Source organism: Cyanistes caeruleus, chromosome 5, assembly GCF_971803275.1.
Source record: "Cyanistes caeruleus chromosome 5, bCyaCae1.hap1.1, whole genome shotgun sequence".
Taxonomy (NCBI): domain Eukaryota; kingdom Metazoa; phylum Chordata; class Aves; order Passeriformes; family Paridae; genus Cyanistes; species Cyanistes caeruleus.
Window position 1 is genome coordinate 2436006 of NC_141705.1, and position 17808 is coordinate 2453813.

The following is a 17808-nucleotide window of genomic DNA, read 5'->3' on the forward strand; positions in this document are numbered from 1 at the left end:
GTGCAGCAGCTCAGCTCTTGGCTGTAGCACTGTAGGGGACCCTGATGGGGGAGGGAGGGATGGGGTGCTTTGCCCGGGGGTGCACCCGTGCCCTGCCCTGTCTGGGGGAAGCAGGCTTCACCTCGCCAACCGCAGCTTCCCCTTGGCTTCTGGAGAAGAACCGCAACCACCGAGGGGAAATCCTGATGCAAAGGCCAGGGATGCCCTCAGTGCCTCAGCACGGCTGAGACCCCAGCCTGGCACCCGAAACAAGGGTGGGAGGGTGGCCTCACAGACAGAAACCATCCCTGGGAGAGGGGAGGAGGAGGGACAGAGCCCACCCCGGCCAGCCCACCCTCTGCAGGAGGGACCCCACCCTGGCTGGAACCCCCGCTGCAGTCATGGACACCAAACCAGGAGCAAAGGTCACAAAACTTTATAGAGGAGGGACCCGTGCGTGGCCCCTCGGCCCCGGGCGCAGGGGGAGCGGGACAGGCGATGCCTCCGGCCCCGCAGCACCCCCGGGAAAGACGGGGTGAAGGAGCCCAGTGGGGAGGGCCCACATGACTCCCCCGGCCGGGGCCAGCGCTCCCCAATCCACGCTCCGAGGTGCCGGGGCGGTCCCACGGCCGCTGGCCCACGACTGAACCGCGGCGCGGCACCGAGGCAGTGCCAGGCAGTGCCCGCGCCTCCCTGGGACCTGGGACAGCCCCTGCAGCCGCACGGCCCCCCCTGGGGCCTCCCCGGGGCTCCCCTGTCCCCCGGGGTCATGGCCAAGCGCAGGCAGCCCCACCGCGGGGCTCCGCTGCTCCGCTTCACTGCAGGACGCACACGTCCCCCTGCTCATTCTCGTGTCCGGCCGCCTCTGCCAGCTCCGGCTCTGCCGGCGCGTCCTCCGCTGCCACCACCTTCTCCCGCAGCTCCATCAGCAGGTCCCGGCCCTCGCTGGGTGGCAGGTTGCTCAGGTAGTACTGCGGGGCCAACTCCACCAGCCTGTGAGGACAGGCTGGGGTCAGCCAGCTACAGGAACCCCCCGTAAGGAGCTGTCCCTCCCGGTCCCCTCACATTTGGGGCTGGATCTCCGAGACCACGCGCAGGCAGTTGTCCTGAGAGATGGTGAACTCGTGGTAGAGCACCCAGGGGGGCAGGCGGCGCGGGGGTGGCCGCAGCAGGTACCCGCAGGCGGGGGCCAGGTGCGCCACGTGCTTGTGCGTCAGCATCACGTAGTTGCCGGAGCCGTCGATGTCTCGGGCGACCTGGGAGGGACCGGGAGGGAATGAGGTGGTTGCTGCACCCCCACAGCTCCCCCACAGCTCCCCGCAGCCCCCTGGGCCCACCTTGAGGAAGTACCCGGAGATGAGGGCCCGCTGGATGTTGAGGGCGTTGGCGTCGGAGCCAAAGGCGGGTGGCGAGACCGGGAGCTCGATGCGGCGCATGACCTCGAGCAGCTCGGCGCGCACGGTGCCCGCCAGGCGCAGAGCCTCGGCGCACACCCCGTGCTTCCGGCACCAGCCCTCGTCCCCCGCGTCTGCAGCAGGGACAGAGATGTGGGGACAGGGCCGGCACGGCGGGGACAGGACGGTGGTGCTATGGGGATGGGGACAGGTGAGCACAGAGCCTGCTGGGCTGGGGGCTTGGAGGCCATGGAAGCACTGCTGCTCCCCCTGCCTGTGACCCCTTGCCACAGTGGTGACAGGGACTGAGCAGAGGGCACAGCCCCCAGGCTAGAGCTGGGACCCCCCAGATCCTCCCCCAGCCAGGCTGGGCACTGGGAGCGGGTCAGCAATGTAGCTCCAGGACACGTGAGGGGGGTGTGGAACACCAGGAGGAGCAGGGCACTCGGGGGACACAAAGGGCTCTGTGGGATGCCCACGGGGGTGCAGGCCCGCACTCACGCTGCTGGAAGGCATTGAAGATGTTGATGAGGGTGAAGTGGTCCCCGCTGGGGTGCAGCAGTGCCCGCCGGCGCAGGGCCACGGCCTCCTCCAGGTGCGTGGACAGGGGCACGAAGCAGGGGGATGCTGCTGGGGGTGGGCAGGGGTGGTCACTGCGTGCCCCCAGCACCTCCCTGGCACTGCCGGCTCCTGGGGGCCACCCCATGCCCCACACACGGTACCTGTAAGCATGGCAGCCAGGCTGACCATCTCCTCCACGCAGTCGAACTCGCAGGAGGCGATGAGGGCCTTGGCCAGCTGCGGGTCCAGCGGGAACTCCGACATGATGATCCCCACCTCCGACAGGTTCCCGTCATCATCCAGCGCTGCCAGGTAGTCCAGGTCCTCCAGCGCCTGCATCAGCGACTCGGGGGCTGGGGTGAGACATCAGGCAGCTTTGCCCACACCGTCCTGCACCTGCCAGGCCCCCAGTCCTCTCCACAGGCAACCCAGGCCACAGTGATGGTCACAGTCACGGCTGTGCCACCGTGGCCCTCTGCTCCAGCCCCCCACAATGCCCAGCCCTCGTGGGCCCTACCTGGGCGGTCAAGGAAGTCACACTGGCCCATGTCGGCGATGTCCAGGCGCTTCAGCAGCAGCACGAGGCGGCTCAGGCTGGTCTCGCTGACGTGGGGCGCGGGGCTGGGGGGCAGGCGCTGCTCAAAGGCCTCCGAGTAGAGGCGCAGGCAGGTGCCTGCAGGAGAGTGTTGTGATAAGGGGTGTTAGTATGTTACTAGTGTTAGGAACTTCGGTTTATTTGTGTAGCTATCGGCTTGGGACCCACCCCCCACCCCCTCGGCTTTTTCCCCTTTTCCCCCCTCTCTCCCCCACATTTCCAAGTCCCCCCTGTGACTTTCTATTCCCGACTGTCTAGCATTTGTAGGAGTCCATGTCTGTTATTTCTTATCTTATTTTATTTAACCCTGATTTGTAGAAAGTTTGTAAGTTTGTTAGCTGTGAAGAATAACTGGTTCTTTCTGAAACTCCCACCCTTCAAAGAAGTCCTGTTAAAAGAAGCAGCCCAGACCCCCAAATCCTTTGTCTTTTCCTGGTGTTCCCTTTGCAAGAATAAACTGTGAAATATAACCCAGAGGAGTCTGCCCTTTTGGCTTCTTTACTCGGTCAATACTTGTGCTCAGAGGGAATTGGCCTGCTCAAATCCTGATCTAAACCCAGACAGCAGCTCTGGTCAAGACCCCTCCTGGCCTTGGGCCGGAGAGAGAAGAAAATCTGTATTTGAGCTAGCTGGAAAACTCTGTCCTGAGTCAGGAGAGAGGCCATGAGGTGGGACAGGGCAGTGGCACAAGCAGGTGGATACAGGTGCTGGGCCAGGGGGTGCTGGATGCAGGAGCAGGGGTCTCACCTGGGGTCTCACCTGGGGTCTCACCTGGGGGGCTGCCAGCGGCTCGCTGCATGCGGGACTCGGCCTGGCTCCGGCTGATGGGCCGCAGCACCTGGGACTCGGCGCGGATGCGGGGGTTGTACACCTGCGGGAGGCTGCGAGTGGGACACTGCGGGCACCCCTGCCACCTCCCCGGGCCGGACCCCTCCTCCCAGCCTGGATCATCACGGCAGGGAGGATCCCACTGCCCCCCAGGGTAGGCCAGACCCCCACCCGTCCCGTCCCACTCACACTGCGCAGCTCCAGCCCCGAGTCGATGATGAAGCGCACGGTGCCCAGCGAGAAGGACGAGTCCCCGAGCCAGTGGGTGACGATGACACGCCGCTCCCGGCTCTCCTCGGGGGTCTCGTAGAGTCGCTGCACGGCCCGGCCCAGCCCGGGGTGCAGCGGCAGCACCAGCAGCGGGCCCAGCTCCGGGCTCAGCGCCGTGGCCTCCCTCTGGATGGCAGCGCAGCACTCGGAGATCTCCTGGGCAGGGACGAGGGGGCACAGGTGACACCTGCTGACACCCGCAGCGTCCCCATTCCCAGGTCAGGGCGCTGCACCGCGCCCCGCGCCCACCTCCCGCTGCAAAGGAGGCCCAGCTCCCCCAGTTTAACCCCAGCTGCCCCTGCCATCCCCTGGGCTCCCCACTGAGAGGGACACCCCAAACCTCCCCCATCAGCCCACCTGCTCGCTGGCCAGGAAGACGAGGACATGGCCGGGCTCCTGGCGCCGGTGGATGTCCAGCACGGCCTGACAGGCAGCGGCCACGCTCCCGTGGGCTGGCGGCTCCCGGTAGAGCAGCTGTGGCAGGGATCCGTGCCCCGGGACCCGCACCACGGGGGGGTCCCCGCAGAAGGCTCGCAGCCGCGGCTCCAGGGCGGGCGAGGTGACCACCACCAGCCGCAGGGCCGGGCGCTGGAGCAGCACGTCCTTGAGCAGCCCCAGCAGCGCGTCCGTGGGCACCGTGCGCTCCTGCACCTCGTCCAGCACCACCACCCCGTACTGCCGCAGCAGCGGGTCCGACGTCATCTCCCGCAGCAGCATCTCGTCCGAGCAGAACCTGCAACGGGCCCGCCCCATCAGCCTGCACCCCTGGCTGGGGGGGAACGCCTCACCCCCTCCCCACAGCAGCCTGCGCTGCTTTCCAGCGAGGCCAGGCTGGATTAAGGGATTAGGCGGAGCTCAGCGGGATTAGGGCGCTGCGCTCCCAGCGTGGGCCCCGCCGTCCCTCCGCTACCTGAGGATGGTTTCGGCGGTGCAGCAGTCCTCGTGGGGCACGCAGTAGCCCACCTCGTGGCCCAGGTTCAGGTCCATCTCGTCAGCCACGCGCAGGGAGAGGCTGAGGGCGGCCAGGCTGTGGGGCTGGGTGCAGGCCACCAGCCCGTGGGCGAACCGCATGGACAGGGCGTACTCGGCGCACCACTGAGGGATCTGTGGGCACAGGGCAGAGTGGCTCCAGGACTGTCCCCTCCTCGGCGTGCCCCTCCAAAGGGCACAGGGACTCTCCCCATGGATCTGGCTGCAGGATCTCCAGAGCCAGGGGATGGCCAGAGGCACTCATAGCTCAGGCAGGGTCTTCCCTCCCCACTCCTGTCATCTCTGAGCCCCGCAGTTTGTAACGGGAGCCCCACGGCCCCACCCTTGCAGCTTCCTGCCCCGGTGTGGGACACCACGACCCTGCTGTCACATTAGGGACATGAGACAATGGCCTGGGAAATCCCAGGAAGGGAAGGGATCACCAGGGAGCAGCTGCTGGCCAGGTGCCTGTCCTGACGGTGTGGGACAGTGCCAAGGCTACGTGGATGTCCCTTCAGCACCAGGGACCTGAGTCCTGCTTCCTCCTGTCACCTCCGAGCCCCCCATGAGCAGTGCCTGTGCCTCAGTGTCCCCAGGGCTCTGCAGGGACTGCAGGCAGGGTGCTGCACCCAAAAACACTGGCCCTGGGGCCCGCACAAGGGCTTTGCTCCCCAAATCCGGCAGTGCCAGCTCGGCCTAGCAACTCAGCAGGTCACACCCAGAGAGGTGATTTGGTTGAGCACATCGAGCCCAGGGCCAACACCCCGATAGCCCGCGGCGACCCAGCCCATTCCTGCCCCGCAGCAGCCACAGCTGCGCCGCCGCTCCCCGCAATCCCTTCCCGGGTCAAAGTCTGCCAAGTGCCGTCACCGAGTGTCACGGGGAGCTGAAACCAGCTGGATGGTGGTTTCACCACAGGGATGTGGCACCCCAGCGCTGCCGCTGCACCGTGCCAGCCGCTCCCGTGGCTGCGGCTTTGCCCGGAGCCCCGGTACCCTCTCCGTGCGTTCCCCGGCTCAGGCGCTGCCCTGCGGTCCGGCGGGATCCACACGCAGCACCCCAGCTGCCCCTGCCCTCACCTGTGTGCTCTTGCCGGTACCGGGGGCCCCGGACACCAGCACGATGCCGCTGTTGCCCTCCAGGTGTTCCATGAAGCTGTACTTGGTGGTCCACACCGGCAGCTCCCGGCGCTGCCGCAGCAGCTCGTAGTACCGGGAGGAGAAGGGCAGCCCGTCGTAGGGGTTCACCTCCAGGTCGCCGTCGCAGCCCAGGGACGGATCTTCATCCTCCTCCTCCTCCTCCAGCGCGGAGCCGGGGCCGCTCGGCCCGGGCAGGGGGCCCGGGGCCCCGTAGCCGGCCATGGCGGGGACACCGGAGCTGCGAGGGCGGGCGGGGGTGGAGCAGGAGCGGTGCTGACCCGCCCTCGCCCACGTCCCGGGAAGGAGCCCGGTGCTGCCCGGTGCCACGTCCCGTCCCGCGGGGAGGGGGGACCCGCGGACACCGGGGACGGGCGGGGGAGGCGGGCACGGGGCCACGGGCAGGTGCGGAGGGGTGACACGGGCCGCGGAGACCAGGAACAGAACCGGAGTGTGGGGGACCGGGAGAACGGGCAGGGAACCGGGGCAAGGGGACGGGGCACCGGGAGAGCCCCGCGGGACCGGGCAGAGCGCGGAGACCGGACAGGGCTGTGCGTGGGCACCGAACCCAGGCAGGGTGCAGGGGTTGCGGGATACGCGGACACCTTGGGAAGGTCGGTCCCGAACGGCACGGGCCGGACCGGGTCGGCGGAGCACCTGTACGGGACGGTCCGAACCGGGCACCTGAGCACCGGCACTGGGCCGGGCCGGAGCGGAGCGGAGCGGAGGGGCGGGTCAGGGGCGAGTCCCCCGCACTCCCCTCGGGCCGCGGTCCCGGTTGCGGTCCCGGTTCCGGCCCCGGTTCCGGTTCCGGCCCCGCCGCTCACCTGCGCGCGCCACCGCGGGCCCTGCCTGAGGACACGGTCACGTGACCCACGCGCCGTCACGTGCCCCGCCCGCGGCAGCCAATCAGCGCCCGCGCCGGGCGGGGCCCGGATGTGGCGGCGGGACCGGAGCGGACGGACCCAACCGGCACCCCCGGCACCCCCGGCAGCGCTCCCGCCCCGCCCCGCCCTGCCCGCCGCCCTCCGCTGCCAGCTCCGGTGTGCGGCTCCGAGCCGGGCCCGGCTGCAGCCCGAGCCCGCCTACAGCCCCTGTTCGGATCGGGCTTCCCGGTACCGGACATCCCGGTGATGGTGCGGTGGATCTAGGCATCCCGGTGCGGGACCGGGCGTACCGAAGCTCGGCATCTTGTACCGGTGCTTCCCGTAGCAGTGGTGAACAATCCCTTTGCGGGGATATACTGCTGTCGGGTGTACCGGAGCCGGGCATCCCGTACGGTGCCGGTCCTGCCGTACCGGAGCATCCCGTAATGGTGCCGGTCATACCGGTGCTGGACATCCTGCTGCGGGCGGGGCATCCCGTACCGGCACTGGGTGTATCGGGGCATCCCGGCACCGGCCATCCCGTACCGGCGCCCTGCACCCGCAGCAGCTCCCTCGGCAGCGGCGGCTCCCGGTGGGACCGGCAGGTGGAGCTCCGTGACCGGAGAACGGCCCGGTCCGGCCAGAGCTCCCGCCGGGACCGCGGGGCTGAGCCGCGCACCGGGCAGCGCCGGGTGGGGACCGAGCGGTGCCTGCCGGCCCCGGGACACCGGGAACCGGGAACCTCGTGCCACGTCGTTCCTGCTCTCCGGGAGCCCCGGCAGCCCCCGCACGCCGGTGCCCGTGCCACATTTCCTTCTGTTCCCCCCCCACGGTACCAGGGCAGGTCCGTGGCGGGGATCTGCCGGTACATCCCGGGCTTTGCCGTGGCGGCCGCTCCGGCTCCTGCGTGTCGCATCCTCGCACCGGGCGGTGACACCGGAGGATCGCGTTATACCGGCCTTGGCTGATGCCAGCACCGGGCTCTCCTTGCCCTCCGGCTCTTGTCCTGGGGGTCCCGTGGGGCTGGCTGGGGTGGCGGGGGGGTTTGGGGGCAGGGGAGGGGATGCAGGGAAAGGAGCCGTGTTGGGAAGGTAGAATTAGAAAGAAATTATAAATATGACTTTGTAGCCAGAAAGGCTAAGGAAGAAATACAAATGATAGCACGGTTTGAATAATTCAAAGAAACCAACCGGGCTGGTATGCCAGAACACATTCTTTCCTGCAATAAAACCAAGCTGAGACCCCTCATCCCAGCCTTATAAGGAAAGGTCTGAAGGACCCTGAGATAACTAAAAATATGCAAAAATAGCGATTTCTATAGGTTGTACACAAATGTTACTATATTAGTATACTTAGAAAGATTGGTTAGTAAAGGAATAGAATATTCAAAGGTATAGGTTATATAAGTAGTGGTATAGAAGAGCTCGGTCTCTTGCTTTCTCTTTTTTTCCGTCTCTCTTTTCTCTCTCTCTTGCCCTCTCTCTTGCCCTCTCTCTCGCTCTCTCTCTCTCGCTCGCGCTCTTGCCCGCTCTCTTGCCCTCTCTTGCCCTCTCTTGCTCTCTCTCTCTTGCTCTCGCTCTCTCGCTCTCTCTTTCTACCCCACGCCCTGAAATAAACTTCTAACACTTAACTCGATTATAGAGGTCTTTGCCGTGTCTCTGACCGTCCCCAGAAAGCGTCTCCTACAGAGCCGGGCTCTGTGATGGAGAGAGACGCGTGGATCTGCGGGAACAGCAGCAGCAGCAGCGGCACTCGGTGGGCTCAGAGGGTCCCAGGGGTCAGGGGCTGAGGTCTCCCCATCCCCGAGGAGCCAGCAGGAGGAGGGAAGCGGCTGGTGCTGAGCTGCTCCACGCGCTCTCCCGGCGCTGGACAGGGCACGGAGCCGGTGCTGCCACAGCTGGGCCTGCTGCACCGCGGGACAGGGCTGGAAATGTGGAATTAAAAAAGCCAGACCCAGCCACGATGGTGCTGGGTTTAAAGCAAGACAAGCACCCCGATCGGCTCCAGCACGGGCGGCTATCCCAGTTGCGCGTTCCACCTCCCACTGCATCCATGTGATGGATGGCGAAAATGGCAATTTATTACTGGGAAACTTAACATTTTATAGCCTGGGGTCACTGTGTTACTCCCATCTGCATACGTCACACTTGGGTGCTGTTGGTTAATTGCAAGAGAACTTACTATCTTAGCAGAGAGGGGTTTTTGCCAGCTTTCCGTTACATCCCGAGTTCTTCCGCAGCGCCAGGCCCCAACTACAACACGATGGGTCCCAGCGGTGCTGTTTGGGAGCCTCAGGGCTGGCACAGGCCTGCAGCTCCTCGTGCCATGCTGTGGCTGGTGGAGCTCTCCCTGCTCCCAGCTCCTGCTGCCGGGGTCACCTGCCAAAGGGGTCACCGTGCCACCCCATCCCCTGCTCCAGTCACCAGAGCCATCTCGCCGGTGACCCCTGAGTGTCATTCCAGACCCTTGGGTGGGTGGTGTGGGGGTCCCGGGGGCCCCATCCCCAGCACGCTGCTCTGGGCAGGATGGTGGGCTGGGATCCCCGCGCTCAGAGCGCACTGAGGAAGCGGAGGTTTCACAAGCTGGGGCTACACGTGACACGGGCAGTGTGGCAGGAGGAACTAGCGGTGGTCCTGAGGCTCCCCGGTCCCCGCGGGTCCCCCCGGTGCCCCGGTGGCCATGGCGCCCTGGCTGCCCACCAAGGAGAAATACGGCGTGGGTGAGTGGGGGCTGTGCCACTGTGGGGGTTTCTGGGGGGCTCAGGGTGAGGTGACACCCCCGGCTCTGGTGGTGGCAGCTGGGTGATGGCACCGGTGATGCGAGGAGGGGGCCAGGACCCTGCCAGGACCTTGCAGGAACAAACTGGGGGGCTGTTTGGGGGGGCTGTTTGTGGGGGCTGTTTGTGGGGGTGCAGGGCTGGTGACAGAAGGCTCAGGGAAGGGGGGCAAGCAGGACAGGAGCCAGCAGGACCCACGCTCCAGGAGGCTCCAGAGCTGGTGCTGGTGGGGGTGGGAAGCCCTGGGGTGGGGGCTTGGCTTCCTTGCAGGCTGTGGGTCTGGGCTCAGCCCGGCTGCTGAGGCTCTGGGGGAGCCTTGAGACACCCCAATAATTTTCTTCAGGTTCCAGCTGGGGCTTTGCTCAGTGTTAAAACCCTGGGCACCCCCATTCCTTGCAACACCCCAAGATTGGGCTCCCCATGCCCTGCACCAGCTCTGGGCACCCCCACTCCCTGCAGCACCCCCAGTTTCTGCTGCCTCTGGCAGCCCTGTGCTTCTTCCCGTTTCTTGCGTGGCCGTTTCCTGCACCCTTCCCTTGCACGCTCTGCAGTGCTGGAGCGAGGGCAGAGCTTCTGCAGGGTCCTGGGCAGCACCTGAGCGAGGGCTGCGCTGCTGCTGCTGCTCCCAGCTGGCTCAGGATCCTCGTGGGGAGTTCAGGGTCCCGGGGGACCTCGGGGCTGCCGGTGCTCCGAGGTGTGAGGGTCAGCACGAGGGGTCTCCAGGTGGGTCTGGAGGTGCTGCAGTGGGAGCTGGCCCTGGTTGGGAGTCAGGGTGGGCACAGGTGTGATCCTAGCAGGGACAGCCGGGTGCAGGGACTGACCCCCAGTCTGGGGACCAAACCGGGGCTGCCTGCCCCAGAGCTGTCCCTGGGGCCAGAAATAGTGACAGGGACACCACAGCACAGCCGGGCAGGAAGCGGCTGGCCACCTGAGAGTTCCTGTCCCCACTGCCACCCTCCCCTGCCACCAGCCCCGCTGTCCCCAGACACACCTGTCCCTGGGCCACCAGCTCTGACTGGCACTAGCCCCCCTGCACTGCAGGACCACCGGCACCCAGGGGGTGGGTGGCAGGCAGGGGGGTCCCATAATGGACCCCTGAGTGCCAAAAGGGGGCTGGGGGCTTCTGTTGTGCCCGGCTCTGTGTGGGCTGCAGCTCTCCCGGGCTGTGGGGTCAGGGTGCTCGGGGGTCACAGGCTGTTTGTGGGGCTGTGGGGGGGCACCCAGCCTGTGGGGTGCAGGTGCACAGGTCCTGGGGGTTGGTGAGGAGCTCCAGGCAGGGATCCCAGCTCCCAGCCCCTCTTCCCACAGCCGTGTGGAACTTCCCACGCACCAAGGAGCATCACCTCCCGCTGCAGATCGGGGAGACGGTGCACATCCTGCAGGCCTCCGAGGGTAAGGGGGACCCCCGGGAGCACCCCAGCGTGGGCTCCTGCACCCTCCTTTGTCCCTGCAGCGGGGGCCAGGACCCCCGGCCTGGCTGACGATGTCCCCTCCCCTCGCAGGCTGGTACTGCGGGTACTCACTCCGGAACAGGGCTGCCCGGGTAGGTGAGGGCGTGCTGGGGTTTTGGAGGCAGGTGGGGCGCTGCTGGTGGCTTTCCTTGTCCCTGCTGGGTGTCTGGGGGGGCAGAAGGGACGTGGACAGCGGCTTGCCCCGTCCCTGGAGGGATATTTGGGTTCGAGGGGGGGCAAAGGGACCCTGTGCCAGTGGGAGCCCCCCCTGAAGGACATCTGTGCTCCCTCAGGGCATCTTCCCAGCCTCGCTGATCCGGCTGAAGGGCACCGTGGTGGAGCAGCGGGGGTAGGTATGGGGCACGGGCAGGGAGGTGGGCTCCACCTGCTGCCCCACGCGGGGTCCCTGCGGTGCTGGGGCGCTCCAGGGGTCCCTGTGCCCCCCGCAGGGTGGAGGAGAGCGTGGTGCCCGCCGAGATGCCCACGGTGCAGGAGATCACCACCACTCTGCGGGAGTGGGCCATCATCTGGAAACAGCTCTTTGTGGTGAGGCTCTGGGTGGCGGGGGGGATGTGGGAGCAGGGTGGGGAGCCCCCGGTGGCCCCGGTGACCCCGTGGTGCTGCCGCAGGCCGGGCAGACGGAGCGGTACGGGCAGGTGAAGCGGATGATGCAGGAGCTGATGGAGCAGCGCTCGCAGCTGCTCTCGGGGACGCTGCCCAAGGACCAGCTCCTGCGCCTCAGGAAGGAGGTGACCGGCAAGATGGACTACGGCAACAAGTGAGGGTGGGGACGGGGCACAGGGACCTCAAACGTGCCTCTGGCTGAGGCTGTGCGTGCCCAGGTGTGCTCCCTGGTGTCCTGCCTGGCTGTCCTTGTGTCCCCGTCATCCCAGCTGGCTGTCCCCGGGTGCCTGGGGACAGTAAGTGTGCCACTAACCAAGGGCTATGGCTGACAAGCCGTGGCTGGGCTGTTCCCGGCGCTGCCAACTCCTGTCCCCTTTCCCGGTCGGATCTGTCCTGACCCCTCAGAACCCGTGGAAGGACAAACGAGTCCTGGTGGGACACACAGTGCCCCCAGCCGTGCCTGACCCCATCCCGGCCCCTGCAGGATCCTCGCGCTGGACCTGGTGGTGCGGGATGAGGATGAGAACATCCTGGACCCCGACAGGACCAGCGTCATCAGCCTCTTCCAGGCGCACAGGAGGGCGGCACAGACCCTCACCCAGCGCATCCAGGAGGAGACGGTGAGGCCGCTGCAGGCCCCGGAGCCCCGCGTCCCCTGTGCCAGGGGATGTGACAGGGCCTGAGCTGGGGGGCTGAGCCACCTTGTGCCCCCCAGAGCCCGCAGCAGAGAGCACCAGGCCGTGACACCCACGGGGCAGCTTCGCCCTCTCACAACCTCTTCCTCCGCGTCCGCAACTTCGTCTGCCGCATCGGGGAGGAGGCGCAGCTCTTCATGGCCCTGTACGACCCCGGCGAGCAGCGCATCATCAGGTGGGGTCCCGGGCTGCAGGACAGACCCCTGCCGTGCTGCATGCTTGTCCTGCCGCGACTGGGGACACCGGTGGGCTGAGGGCTCTGCCATCCCTGTGCCCACCTCAACCACCACCCGCCCCGCAGCGAGAACTACGTGATCCGCTGGGCCAGCACCGGGGTCCCCCAGGACATCGAGCTGCTCAATAACCTCAAGGTCGTGTTCACGGTGAGCGCGGAGCCCGGGGGAGCCGCGCTGCTGCCTCCCGCAGCCCCCTCCTGCAGATCTGCCCCCCACCCGCAGCATTTCGGGTGCCCCGCGTCCCCATCCATGCACCCCCAGCCCCTTCGCAGACCCCTGCCCTGGCGCCGGGACGTGGCGCTCGTTGTGGCGCTGCCCCTGGGGGTCCCCTCCCGGTGCTGGGGGTCCCGGGGTGCCCTCCCGGTGCTGGGGGTCCCGGGGTCCCCTCCCGGTGCTGGGGTCCCGGGGTCCCCTCCCGGTGCTGGGGGTTCCGGGGTCCCCTCCCTGTGCTGGGGTCCCGGGGTCCCCTCCCGGTGTTGGGGTCCCGGGGTCCCCTCCCGGTGCTGGGGGTCCCGGGGTCCCCTCCCGGTGCTGGGGGTCCCGGGGTCCCCTCCCGGTGCTGGGGGTCCCGGGGTGCCCTCCCGGTGCTGGGGGTCCCGGGGTCCCCTCCCGGTGCTGGGGTCCCGGGGTCCCCTCCCGGTGCTGGGGGTTCCGGGGTCCCCTCCCTGTGCTGGGGTCCCGGGGTCCCCTCCCGGTGTTGGGGTCCCGGGGTCCCCTCCCGGTGCTGGGGGTCCCGGGGTCCCCTCCCGGTGCTGGGGGTCCCGGGGTCCCCTCCCGGTGCTGGGGGTCCCGGGGTCCCCTCCCGGTGTTGGGGTCCCGGGGTCCCCTCCCGGTGCTGGGGGTCCCGGGGTCCCCTCCCGGTGTTGGGGGTCCCGGGGTCCCCTCCCGGTGCTGGGGGTCCCGGGGTCCCCTCCCGGTGTTGGGGTCCCGGGGTCCCCTCCCGGTGCTGGGGGTCCCGGGGTCCCCTCCCTGTGCTGGGGGTCCCGGGGTCCCCTCCCTGTGCTGGGGGTCCCGGGGTGCCCCGTCCCCACCCGTCCCACGCCCCTCGGCACCCGCTGACTCAGCGCTTTGGCTGGAGCGCAGCGCTGACCCCCGGGACGCCGCGGAGCCATCGATATGCAAATGAGCCTGGAAAATCAATGTTAATGAGCAGCATCAGCACTTGGGCTCCGCTGCCGCTCCCCGGCTCTCGCCCATCTCCTCGCTCTGCTCGCTGCTGATGTCCCCACGTGTCCCTATCCCTTCTCCTTAGCGCCGCTGGAAGGTTTTGGAGCAGGGGCAGCACCCGGGGGACCCGATCCCCTCCCCAGCGTCTCCGGAGCTGGGGTACGGGGCCACCCCGACATCCTCACACCGCTCCAGGTTTCCCCCCGCTTGCCAAACTGCCTGGTTTAGGGTGACCTGTCGGGACCGTGGCATTGTCGCCATCCCCGGGCTTTGGGACTGTGCAGGAAGCGCCAGGGCAGCGGGGCTGTGTGCCCACCCTCCCCACAGTGCAGGGACCGGGGGGAGCTCTGTGCCCACGGGCTCTCCCTGCGCAGCCCCGGGCACCCCTGGTGCTGGCACGTCCCCTGCCAGGCTCACACGGCCCCTGTCCCCCAGGACCTGGGCAGCACCGACCTGAAGCGGGAGCGGCTGTTCCTGGTGTGCCAGATCATCCGGGTGGGGCGCATGGACCTGCGGGACAGCCAGAGCCGCAAGCTCAGCACGGGTCTGCGCCGGCCCTTCGGCATCTCAGGTGGGGGTGCGCCCCCAGGGACCCCCGTGCCACCATCCTGCCACCCCCAGCCACCACAGCAGGCTCTGTGATGTCTCTGAGCTGCTCCCACTGTCCCATTTCCCTGCCTGCAGAGCCCAAACCTCTGCAGGGCTGTCCCCGCATTGTCCCCACCCCGGGTTGTCCCTGCCTGTCCTGGCGCAGGGAACCCCCAGCACAACTGAGCCTTCACCTCCCCCCAAGACCCTGTGCTGGCTGGGGGTGCCACCCCTGCCACGGTGTCACCTCTGTGTCACTGCAGTGATGGACATCACCGACATCACCAAGGGGACGTGTGACAGCGACGAGGACAAGCAGCACTTCATCCCCGTCCACCTGTGAGCCCCATGGGTGGGGGGCAGTGCTGGGGGGGCAGCGGGCAGGGAGCAGCACTGGCTGGCATGGGGACACCGGCTGCCAGGGGACAAGAGGTGCAAGCATCAAAGAGAAAAGGTTTTTCCCCTAAATGTGGCTTTCCCAGCGTGGCTGCTGATGGTGATTTCCTTCACAATATGATCCGGAAGGTGGTGGAGGGGAAGGACATCAACCACAAGGGACAAGGTAAAGACCCTGTGCCCACTCTGTGCCATGAGACTCCTCCCCGGGCCATCTCCTTGTCACATGAGACAGTCCCTGCAGGGTCAAGGACTTGCTGTGGCCTCTGGAAACCCTGGCTCCCCCAGCTCTTGCTGTCACCCCTTGAAAAATCCCTGCGGTCCCTGCAGGGCTCTGGGTGTCCCTGAAGATGCTGTGGGGAGAACTGAGCCAGGTGAGGAAGGACCACCCGCACCTGGTGGACCGCAGCACGGCAGTGGCTCGCAAACTGGGCTACCCTGAGGTCATCATGCCAGGCAAGTGTGGGGGGGACAAGCCTGGGGGTCCCTGAGGATGCCAGCATGGTGCCAGCACCTGGCTGACGGGGCTGTCCCCCCAGGTGATGTCAGGAACGACATCTACCTGACGCTGGTGCAGGGCGAGTTCGACAAGGGCAACAAGAAGACGCAGAAGAACGTGGAGGTGACCGTGTGTGTCTGCGACGAGGCAGGAAATGTGGTGCAGGTATGGCAGGTGTCCCCTGTGCCACCTCACCTCGGGTATGGCAGGTGTCCCCTGTGCCACCTCACCTCGGGTATGGCAGGTGTCCCCTGTGCCTCCTCACCTCGGGTATGGCAGGTGTCCCCTGTGCCACCTCACCTCGGGTATGGCAGGTGTCCCCTGTGCCTCCTCACCTCGGGTATGGCAGGTGTCCCCTGTGCCACCTCACCTCGGGTATGGCGGGTGTCCCCTGTGCCACCTCACCTTGGGTAGAGCCAGCAGCTCCAGTAGCAAAACCGGCTGGAGGAGCCTCTTGGGCCACTGGAGCCCCTGGAGCTGCCTGGAATAGAGATCTGGGAATAGAATAAAGATGTGGGAATGTGCTGTGAAGGGATAGAGAGAAAATTGTCCTTCCTTGGGGACAGCCAGGCCCCCTGGGCGTCCCCAGTGCTCCTAGATATCCATCCCCAGGACAGGCTGGGGGGTCAGACCCACGTGTCACCTCCCTAGGCTGGCTCTTGCCTCTCTCCAGGTGTTCTGACACCAATTCTTACCTGGCTCCTGAGGAATGGGCTGGAATTGCTGAGGGCCCATCTGGGCCGGTCCAGGGATGCATTCTCCATCTCCACCCACAGGGCCAAGCCCTGCTGTGCCCTGGGAGCGCTGTGTGTCCCCTCAGAGGTGGCACCAGGCCTGGCAGAGGAGGAGGGGATGGAGCTGAGGAAGGTGTGGGTGGGGGGGGTTTGGGGGCTGGCAGGGATGGGAATTCTCCCTCCCTGCGAGGGATTTGGGCTGATCCTGAGGTATCTCCTCCTGGCAGAACGTGATCCACACGGGAGCAGGGGACAGCCCCACCAGCCACTACCGCTCTGTTGTCTACTACCAGCAGCGGCACCAGCGCTGGATGGAGACCCTGAAGGTCTGGGGAGCCCCGGGGCACAGGGGCTGGGGTGGGACAGGGCTGCAGCCCCTCCTGCCTGTGGCCCTCACTCCTCCGGTGCCACGGGACCCTGCTGCTGCAGGGGGTCCCCTTCAGGGCAGTTTTTTGGGGCAGTCCTTGGTCCCATCTCGGGGATGATGGAGGTGCTGTCCTGGATGGACACCCAGCACCACCAGCACTGGGGAGGGTGGTCCTGGGAATGGGCACTGCAGCCCCGTCCCCATCCCCATCCCCGTCCCCGTCCTCGTCCCCATCCCTGTCCCCATCCCCATCCCCGTCCCCATCCCCATCCCCTTCCCCATCCCCATCCCCGTCCCCATCCCCTTCCCCATCCCCATCCCCATCCCCGTCCCCATCCCCATCCCCATCCCCGTCCCCATCCCCATCCCCATCCCCTTCCCCATCCCCATCCCCATCCCCGTCCCCATCCCCATCCCCTTCCCCATCCCCATCCCCATCCCCGTCCCCATCCCCGTCCCCGTCCCCATCCCCATCCCCTTCCCCATCCCCATCCCCATCCCCATCCCCTTCCCCATCCCCGTCCCTGTCCCCATCCCCATCCCCGTCCCCATCCCCTTCCCCATCCCAGTGTCCCCAGTTCAGCCTCGCTGGTTGACTGGGAAGGTTGTGGGGCTGGTTTGCAGCAGTGGGCGGGGTTGCCCAGGCACAGAGGGACATTGCCCAGCTGGGGGCTCAGCCCGTGCCCCCTGCCCTCACCTTGGCACGCGTTCCCACCCAGATCGCCGTTCCCATCGAGGACGTCCACAGGACCCACCTGAGGTTCACCTTCCGCCACCGCTCCTCCAGTGAATGTGAGTGTCCCTCTCTCCAGACCTCCCTCCCAGCATCGCCTCTCCCTGCCTGGACGTGTGTCCCTGGTCCCCTCTGCCTCCTCCTCACCTCAGCCCCGTGTGTGTCCCCAGCCAAGGACCGGAGCGAGCGGATTTTCTCCATGGCCTTTGTGAGGCTGATGCGCCCCGATGGCACCACGCTGCGGGATGGGGAGCACGACCTGGTGCTCTACAAGGTATGGGGGAGGCCACAGAGCCCCCTGAAGTGGGACAGCAACACTTCTGGGGCCGGGGTCCCTGTCCCTGCCTGAGCCACCGCGCTGGTGGCACGTCCCCAACGTCCCCGAGGGTTTGCGGTGCCTCCCGGCTGTCCTCGCTGTCCTTGGTGGCAGGGGCTCCCTGCACACAGCGTCTCCAATCCCTGCGCTGCTCCTTCGGAATGACAAGTTTTGTTTGGGAAAAGGTGATTTAAGCGTTTGTGACGGGGAGGGAACGTCCCCACGGTGTGGCTGCGCTTCACCTGATTTCACCAGCCCTGGCACTGCTGGGGTTTGCTCTGAGAGAGAGGAGGGGAGGGAAAATCGCTGCTCATTTGGGAAAAAACGCAGTCAGCTCCAATGTGAGGTGCCCCCAAAGGTGCTGCCCCATTTCCTGCTGTCCCCTCCCAGGACTGGGGCTGCTGTGACCAGAGGAGTGGGAGGCACGAGCTGGTCCCCACTGCTCAGGGCTCTTTCCTGAGGTGTTGTCACCTCCCAGGGTCCCTGCCCGGCCATGGAGCTCCAGTGTCCCTGGGGGTCACCTGCTCCCCTGGCCCTGGGCTGCTGCATGGGAGTGTTCTCTGATCTGGGCAACGTGACCACAGCTTCTCCAGGCAGAGCCACGTCCCTCCCTGAGTCCTGCTTTTTT

The 17808-nt window shown here is 66.9% G+C and overlaps 2 protein-coding genes across 9 annotated transcripts in view; one reads left to right on the forward strand and one right to left on the reverse strand.

Annotated features, from left to right (window-relative positions):
* Positions 1-400: 400 nt before the first annotated feature.
* Positions 401-6643, reverse strand: DQX1 (DEAQ-box RNA dependent ATPase 1). Of its 8 annotated transcripts, none has more exons than XM_086890022.1 (12): positions 6560-6643; positions 5676-5973; positions 4538-4731; positions 3985-4360; positions 3547-3783; positions 3289-3400; positions 2452-2607; positions 2096-2287; positions 1875-2003; positions 1317-1507; positions 1045-1235; positions 401-972 (listed from the first exon to the last, which is right to left on the reverse strand). In XM_086890022.1, exons 2-12 carry the CDS (start codon positions 5955-5957, stop codon positions 795-797), a joined length of 2238 nt encoding a protein of 745 aa, XP_086746148.1. In that variant the 5' UTR covers positions 5958-5973; positions 6560-6643; the 3' UTR covers positions 401-794. The 8 variants fall into 8 exon arrangements, with proteins under 8 accessions (XP_086746148.1, XP_086746154.1, XP_086746153.1 ...); XM_086890028.1 differs by having other exon boundaries at positions 1875-2000; positions 3301-3400; positions 6560-6635; XM_086890027.1 differs by having other exon boundaries at positions 3301-3400; positions 6560-6613.
* A 1251-nt stretch (positions 6644-7894) lies between these two features.
* LOC111929154 (dedicator of cytokinesis protein 2-like) overlaps positions 7895-17808 on the forward strand; it is a 50111-nt gene continuing 40197 nt past the window's right edge. Inside the window, exons 1-17 of the mRNA XM_086890020.1 lie at positions 7895-9317; positions 10683-10766; positions 10877-10917; positions 11119-11174; positions 11275-11371; positions 11455-11603; positions 11934-12069; positions 12165-12319; positions 12446-12527; positions 13983-14118; positions 14399-14474; positions 14618-14697; positions 14862-14987; positions 15071-15195; positions 15992-16090; positions 16851-16923; positions 17035-17138. Coding sequence (XP_086746146.1) covers positions 9278-9317; positions 10683-10766; positions 10877-10917; positions 11119-11174; positions 11275-11371; positions 11455-11603; positions 11934-12069; positions 12165-12319; positions 12446-12527; positions 13983-14118; positions 14399-14474; positions 14618-14697; positions 14862-14987; positions 15071-15195; positions 15992-16090; positions 16851-16923; positions 17035-17138 — 1659 coding nt within the window. The 5' untranslated portion in view covers positions 7895-9277. The remainder of the gene's footprint in view (positions 9318-10682; positions 10767-10876; positions 10918-11118; positions 11175-11274; positions 11372-11454; positions 11604-11933; positions 12070-12164; positions 12320-12445; positions 12528-13982; positions 14119-14398; positions 14475-14617; positions 14698-14861; positions 14988-15070; positions 15196-15991; positions 16091-16850; positions 16924-17034; positions 17139-17808) is intronic.

Excerpts from the sequence above, each read along its gene's own strand:
- DQX1 (XM_086890021.1), bottom strand. The coding sequence starts at position 5,957 with ATGGCCGGCTACGGGGCCCCGGGCCCCCTGCCCGGGCCGAGCGGCCCC. Across the intron at positions 3,401-3,546 it reads CGGGGCTGGAGCTGCGCAGT|GTGTACAACCCCCGCATCCG; the intron begins GTGAGTGGGACG and ends AGCCTCCCGCAG. Across the intron at positions 2,608-3,300 it reads AGCCGCTGGCAGCCCCCCAG|GCACCTGCCTGCGCCTCTAC; the intron begins GTGAGACCCCAG and ends ACTCTCCTGCAG.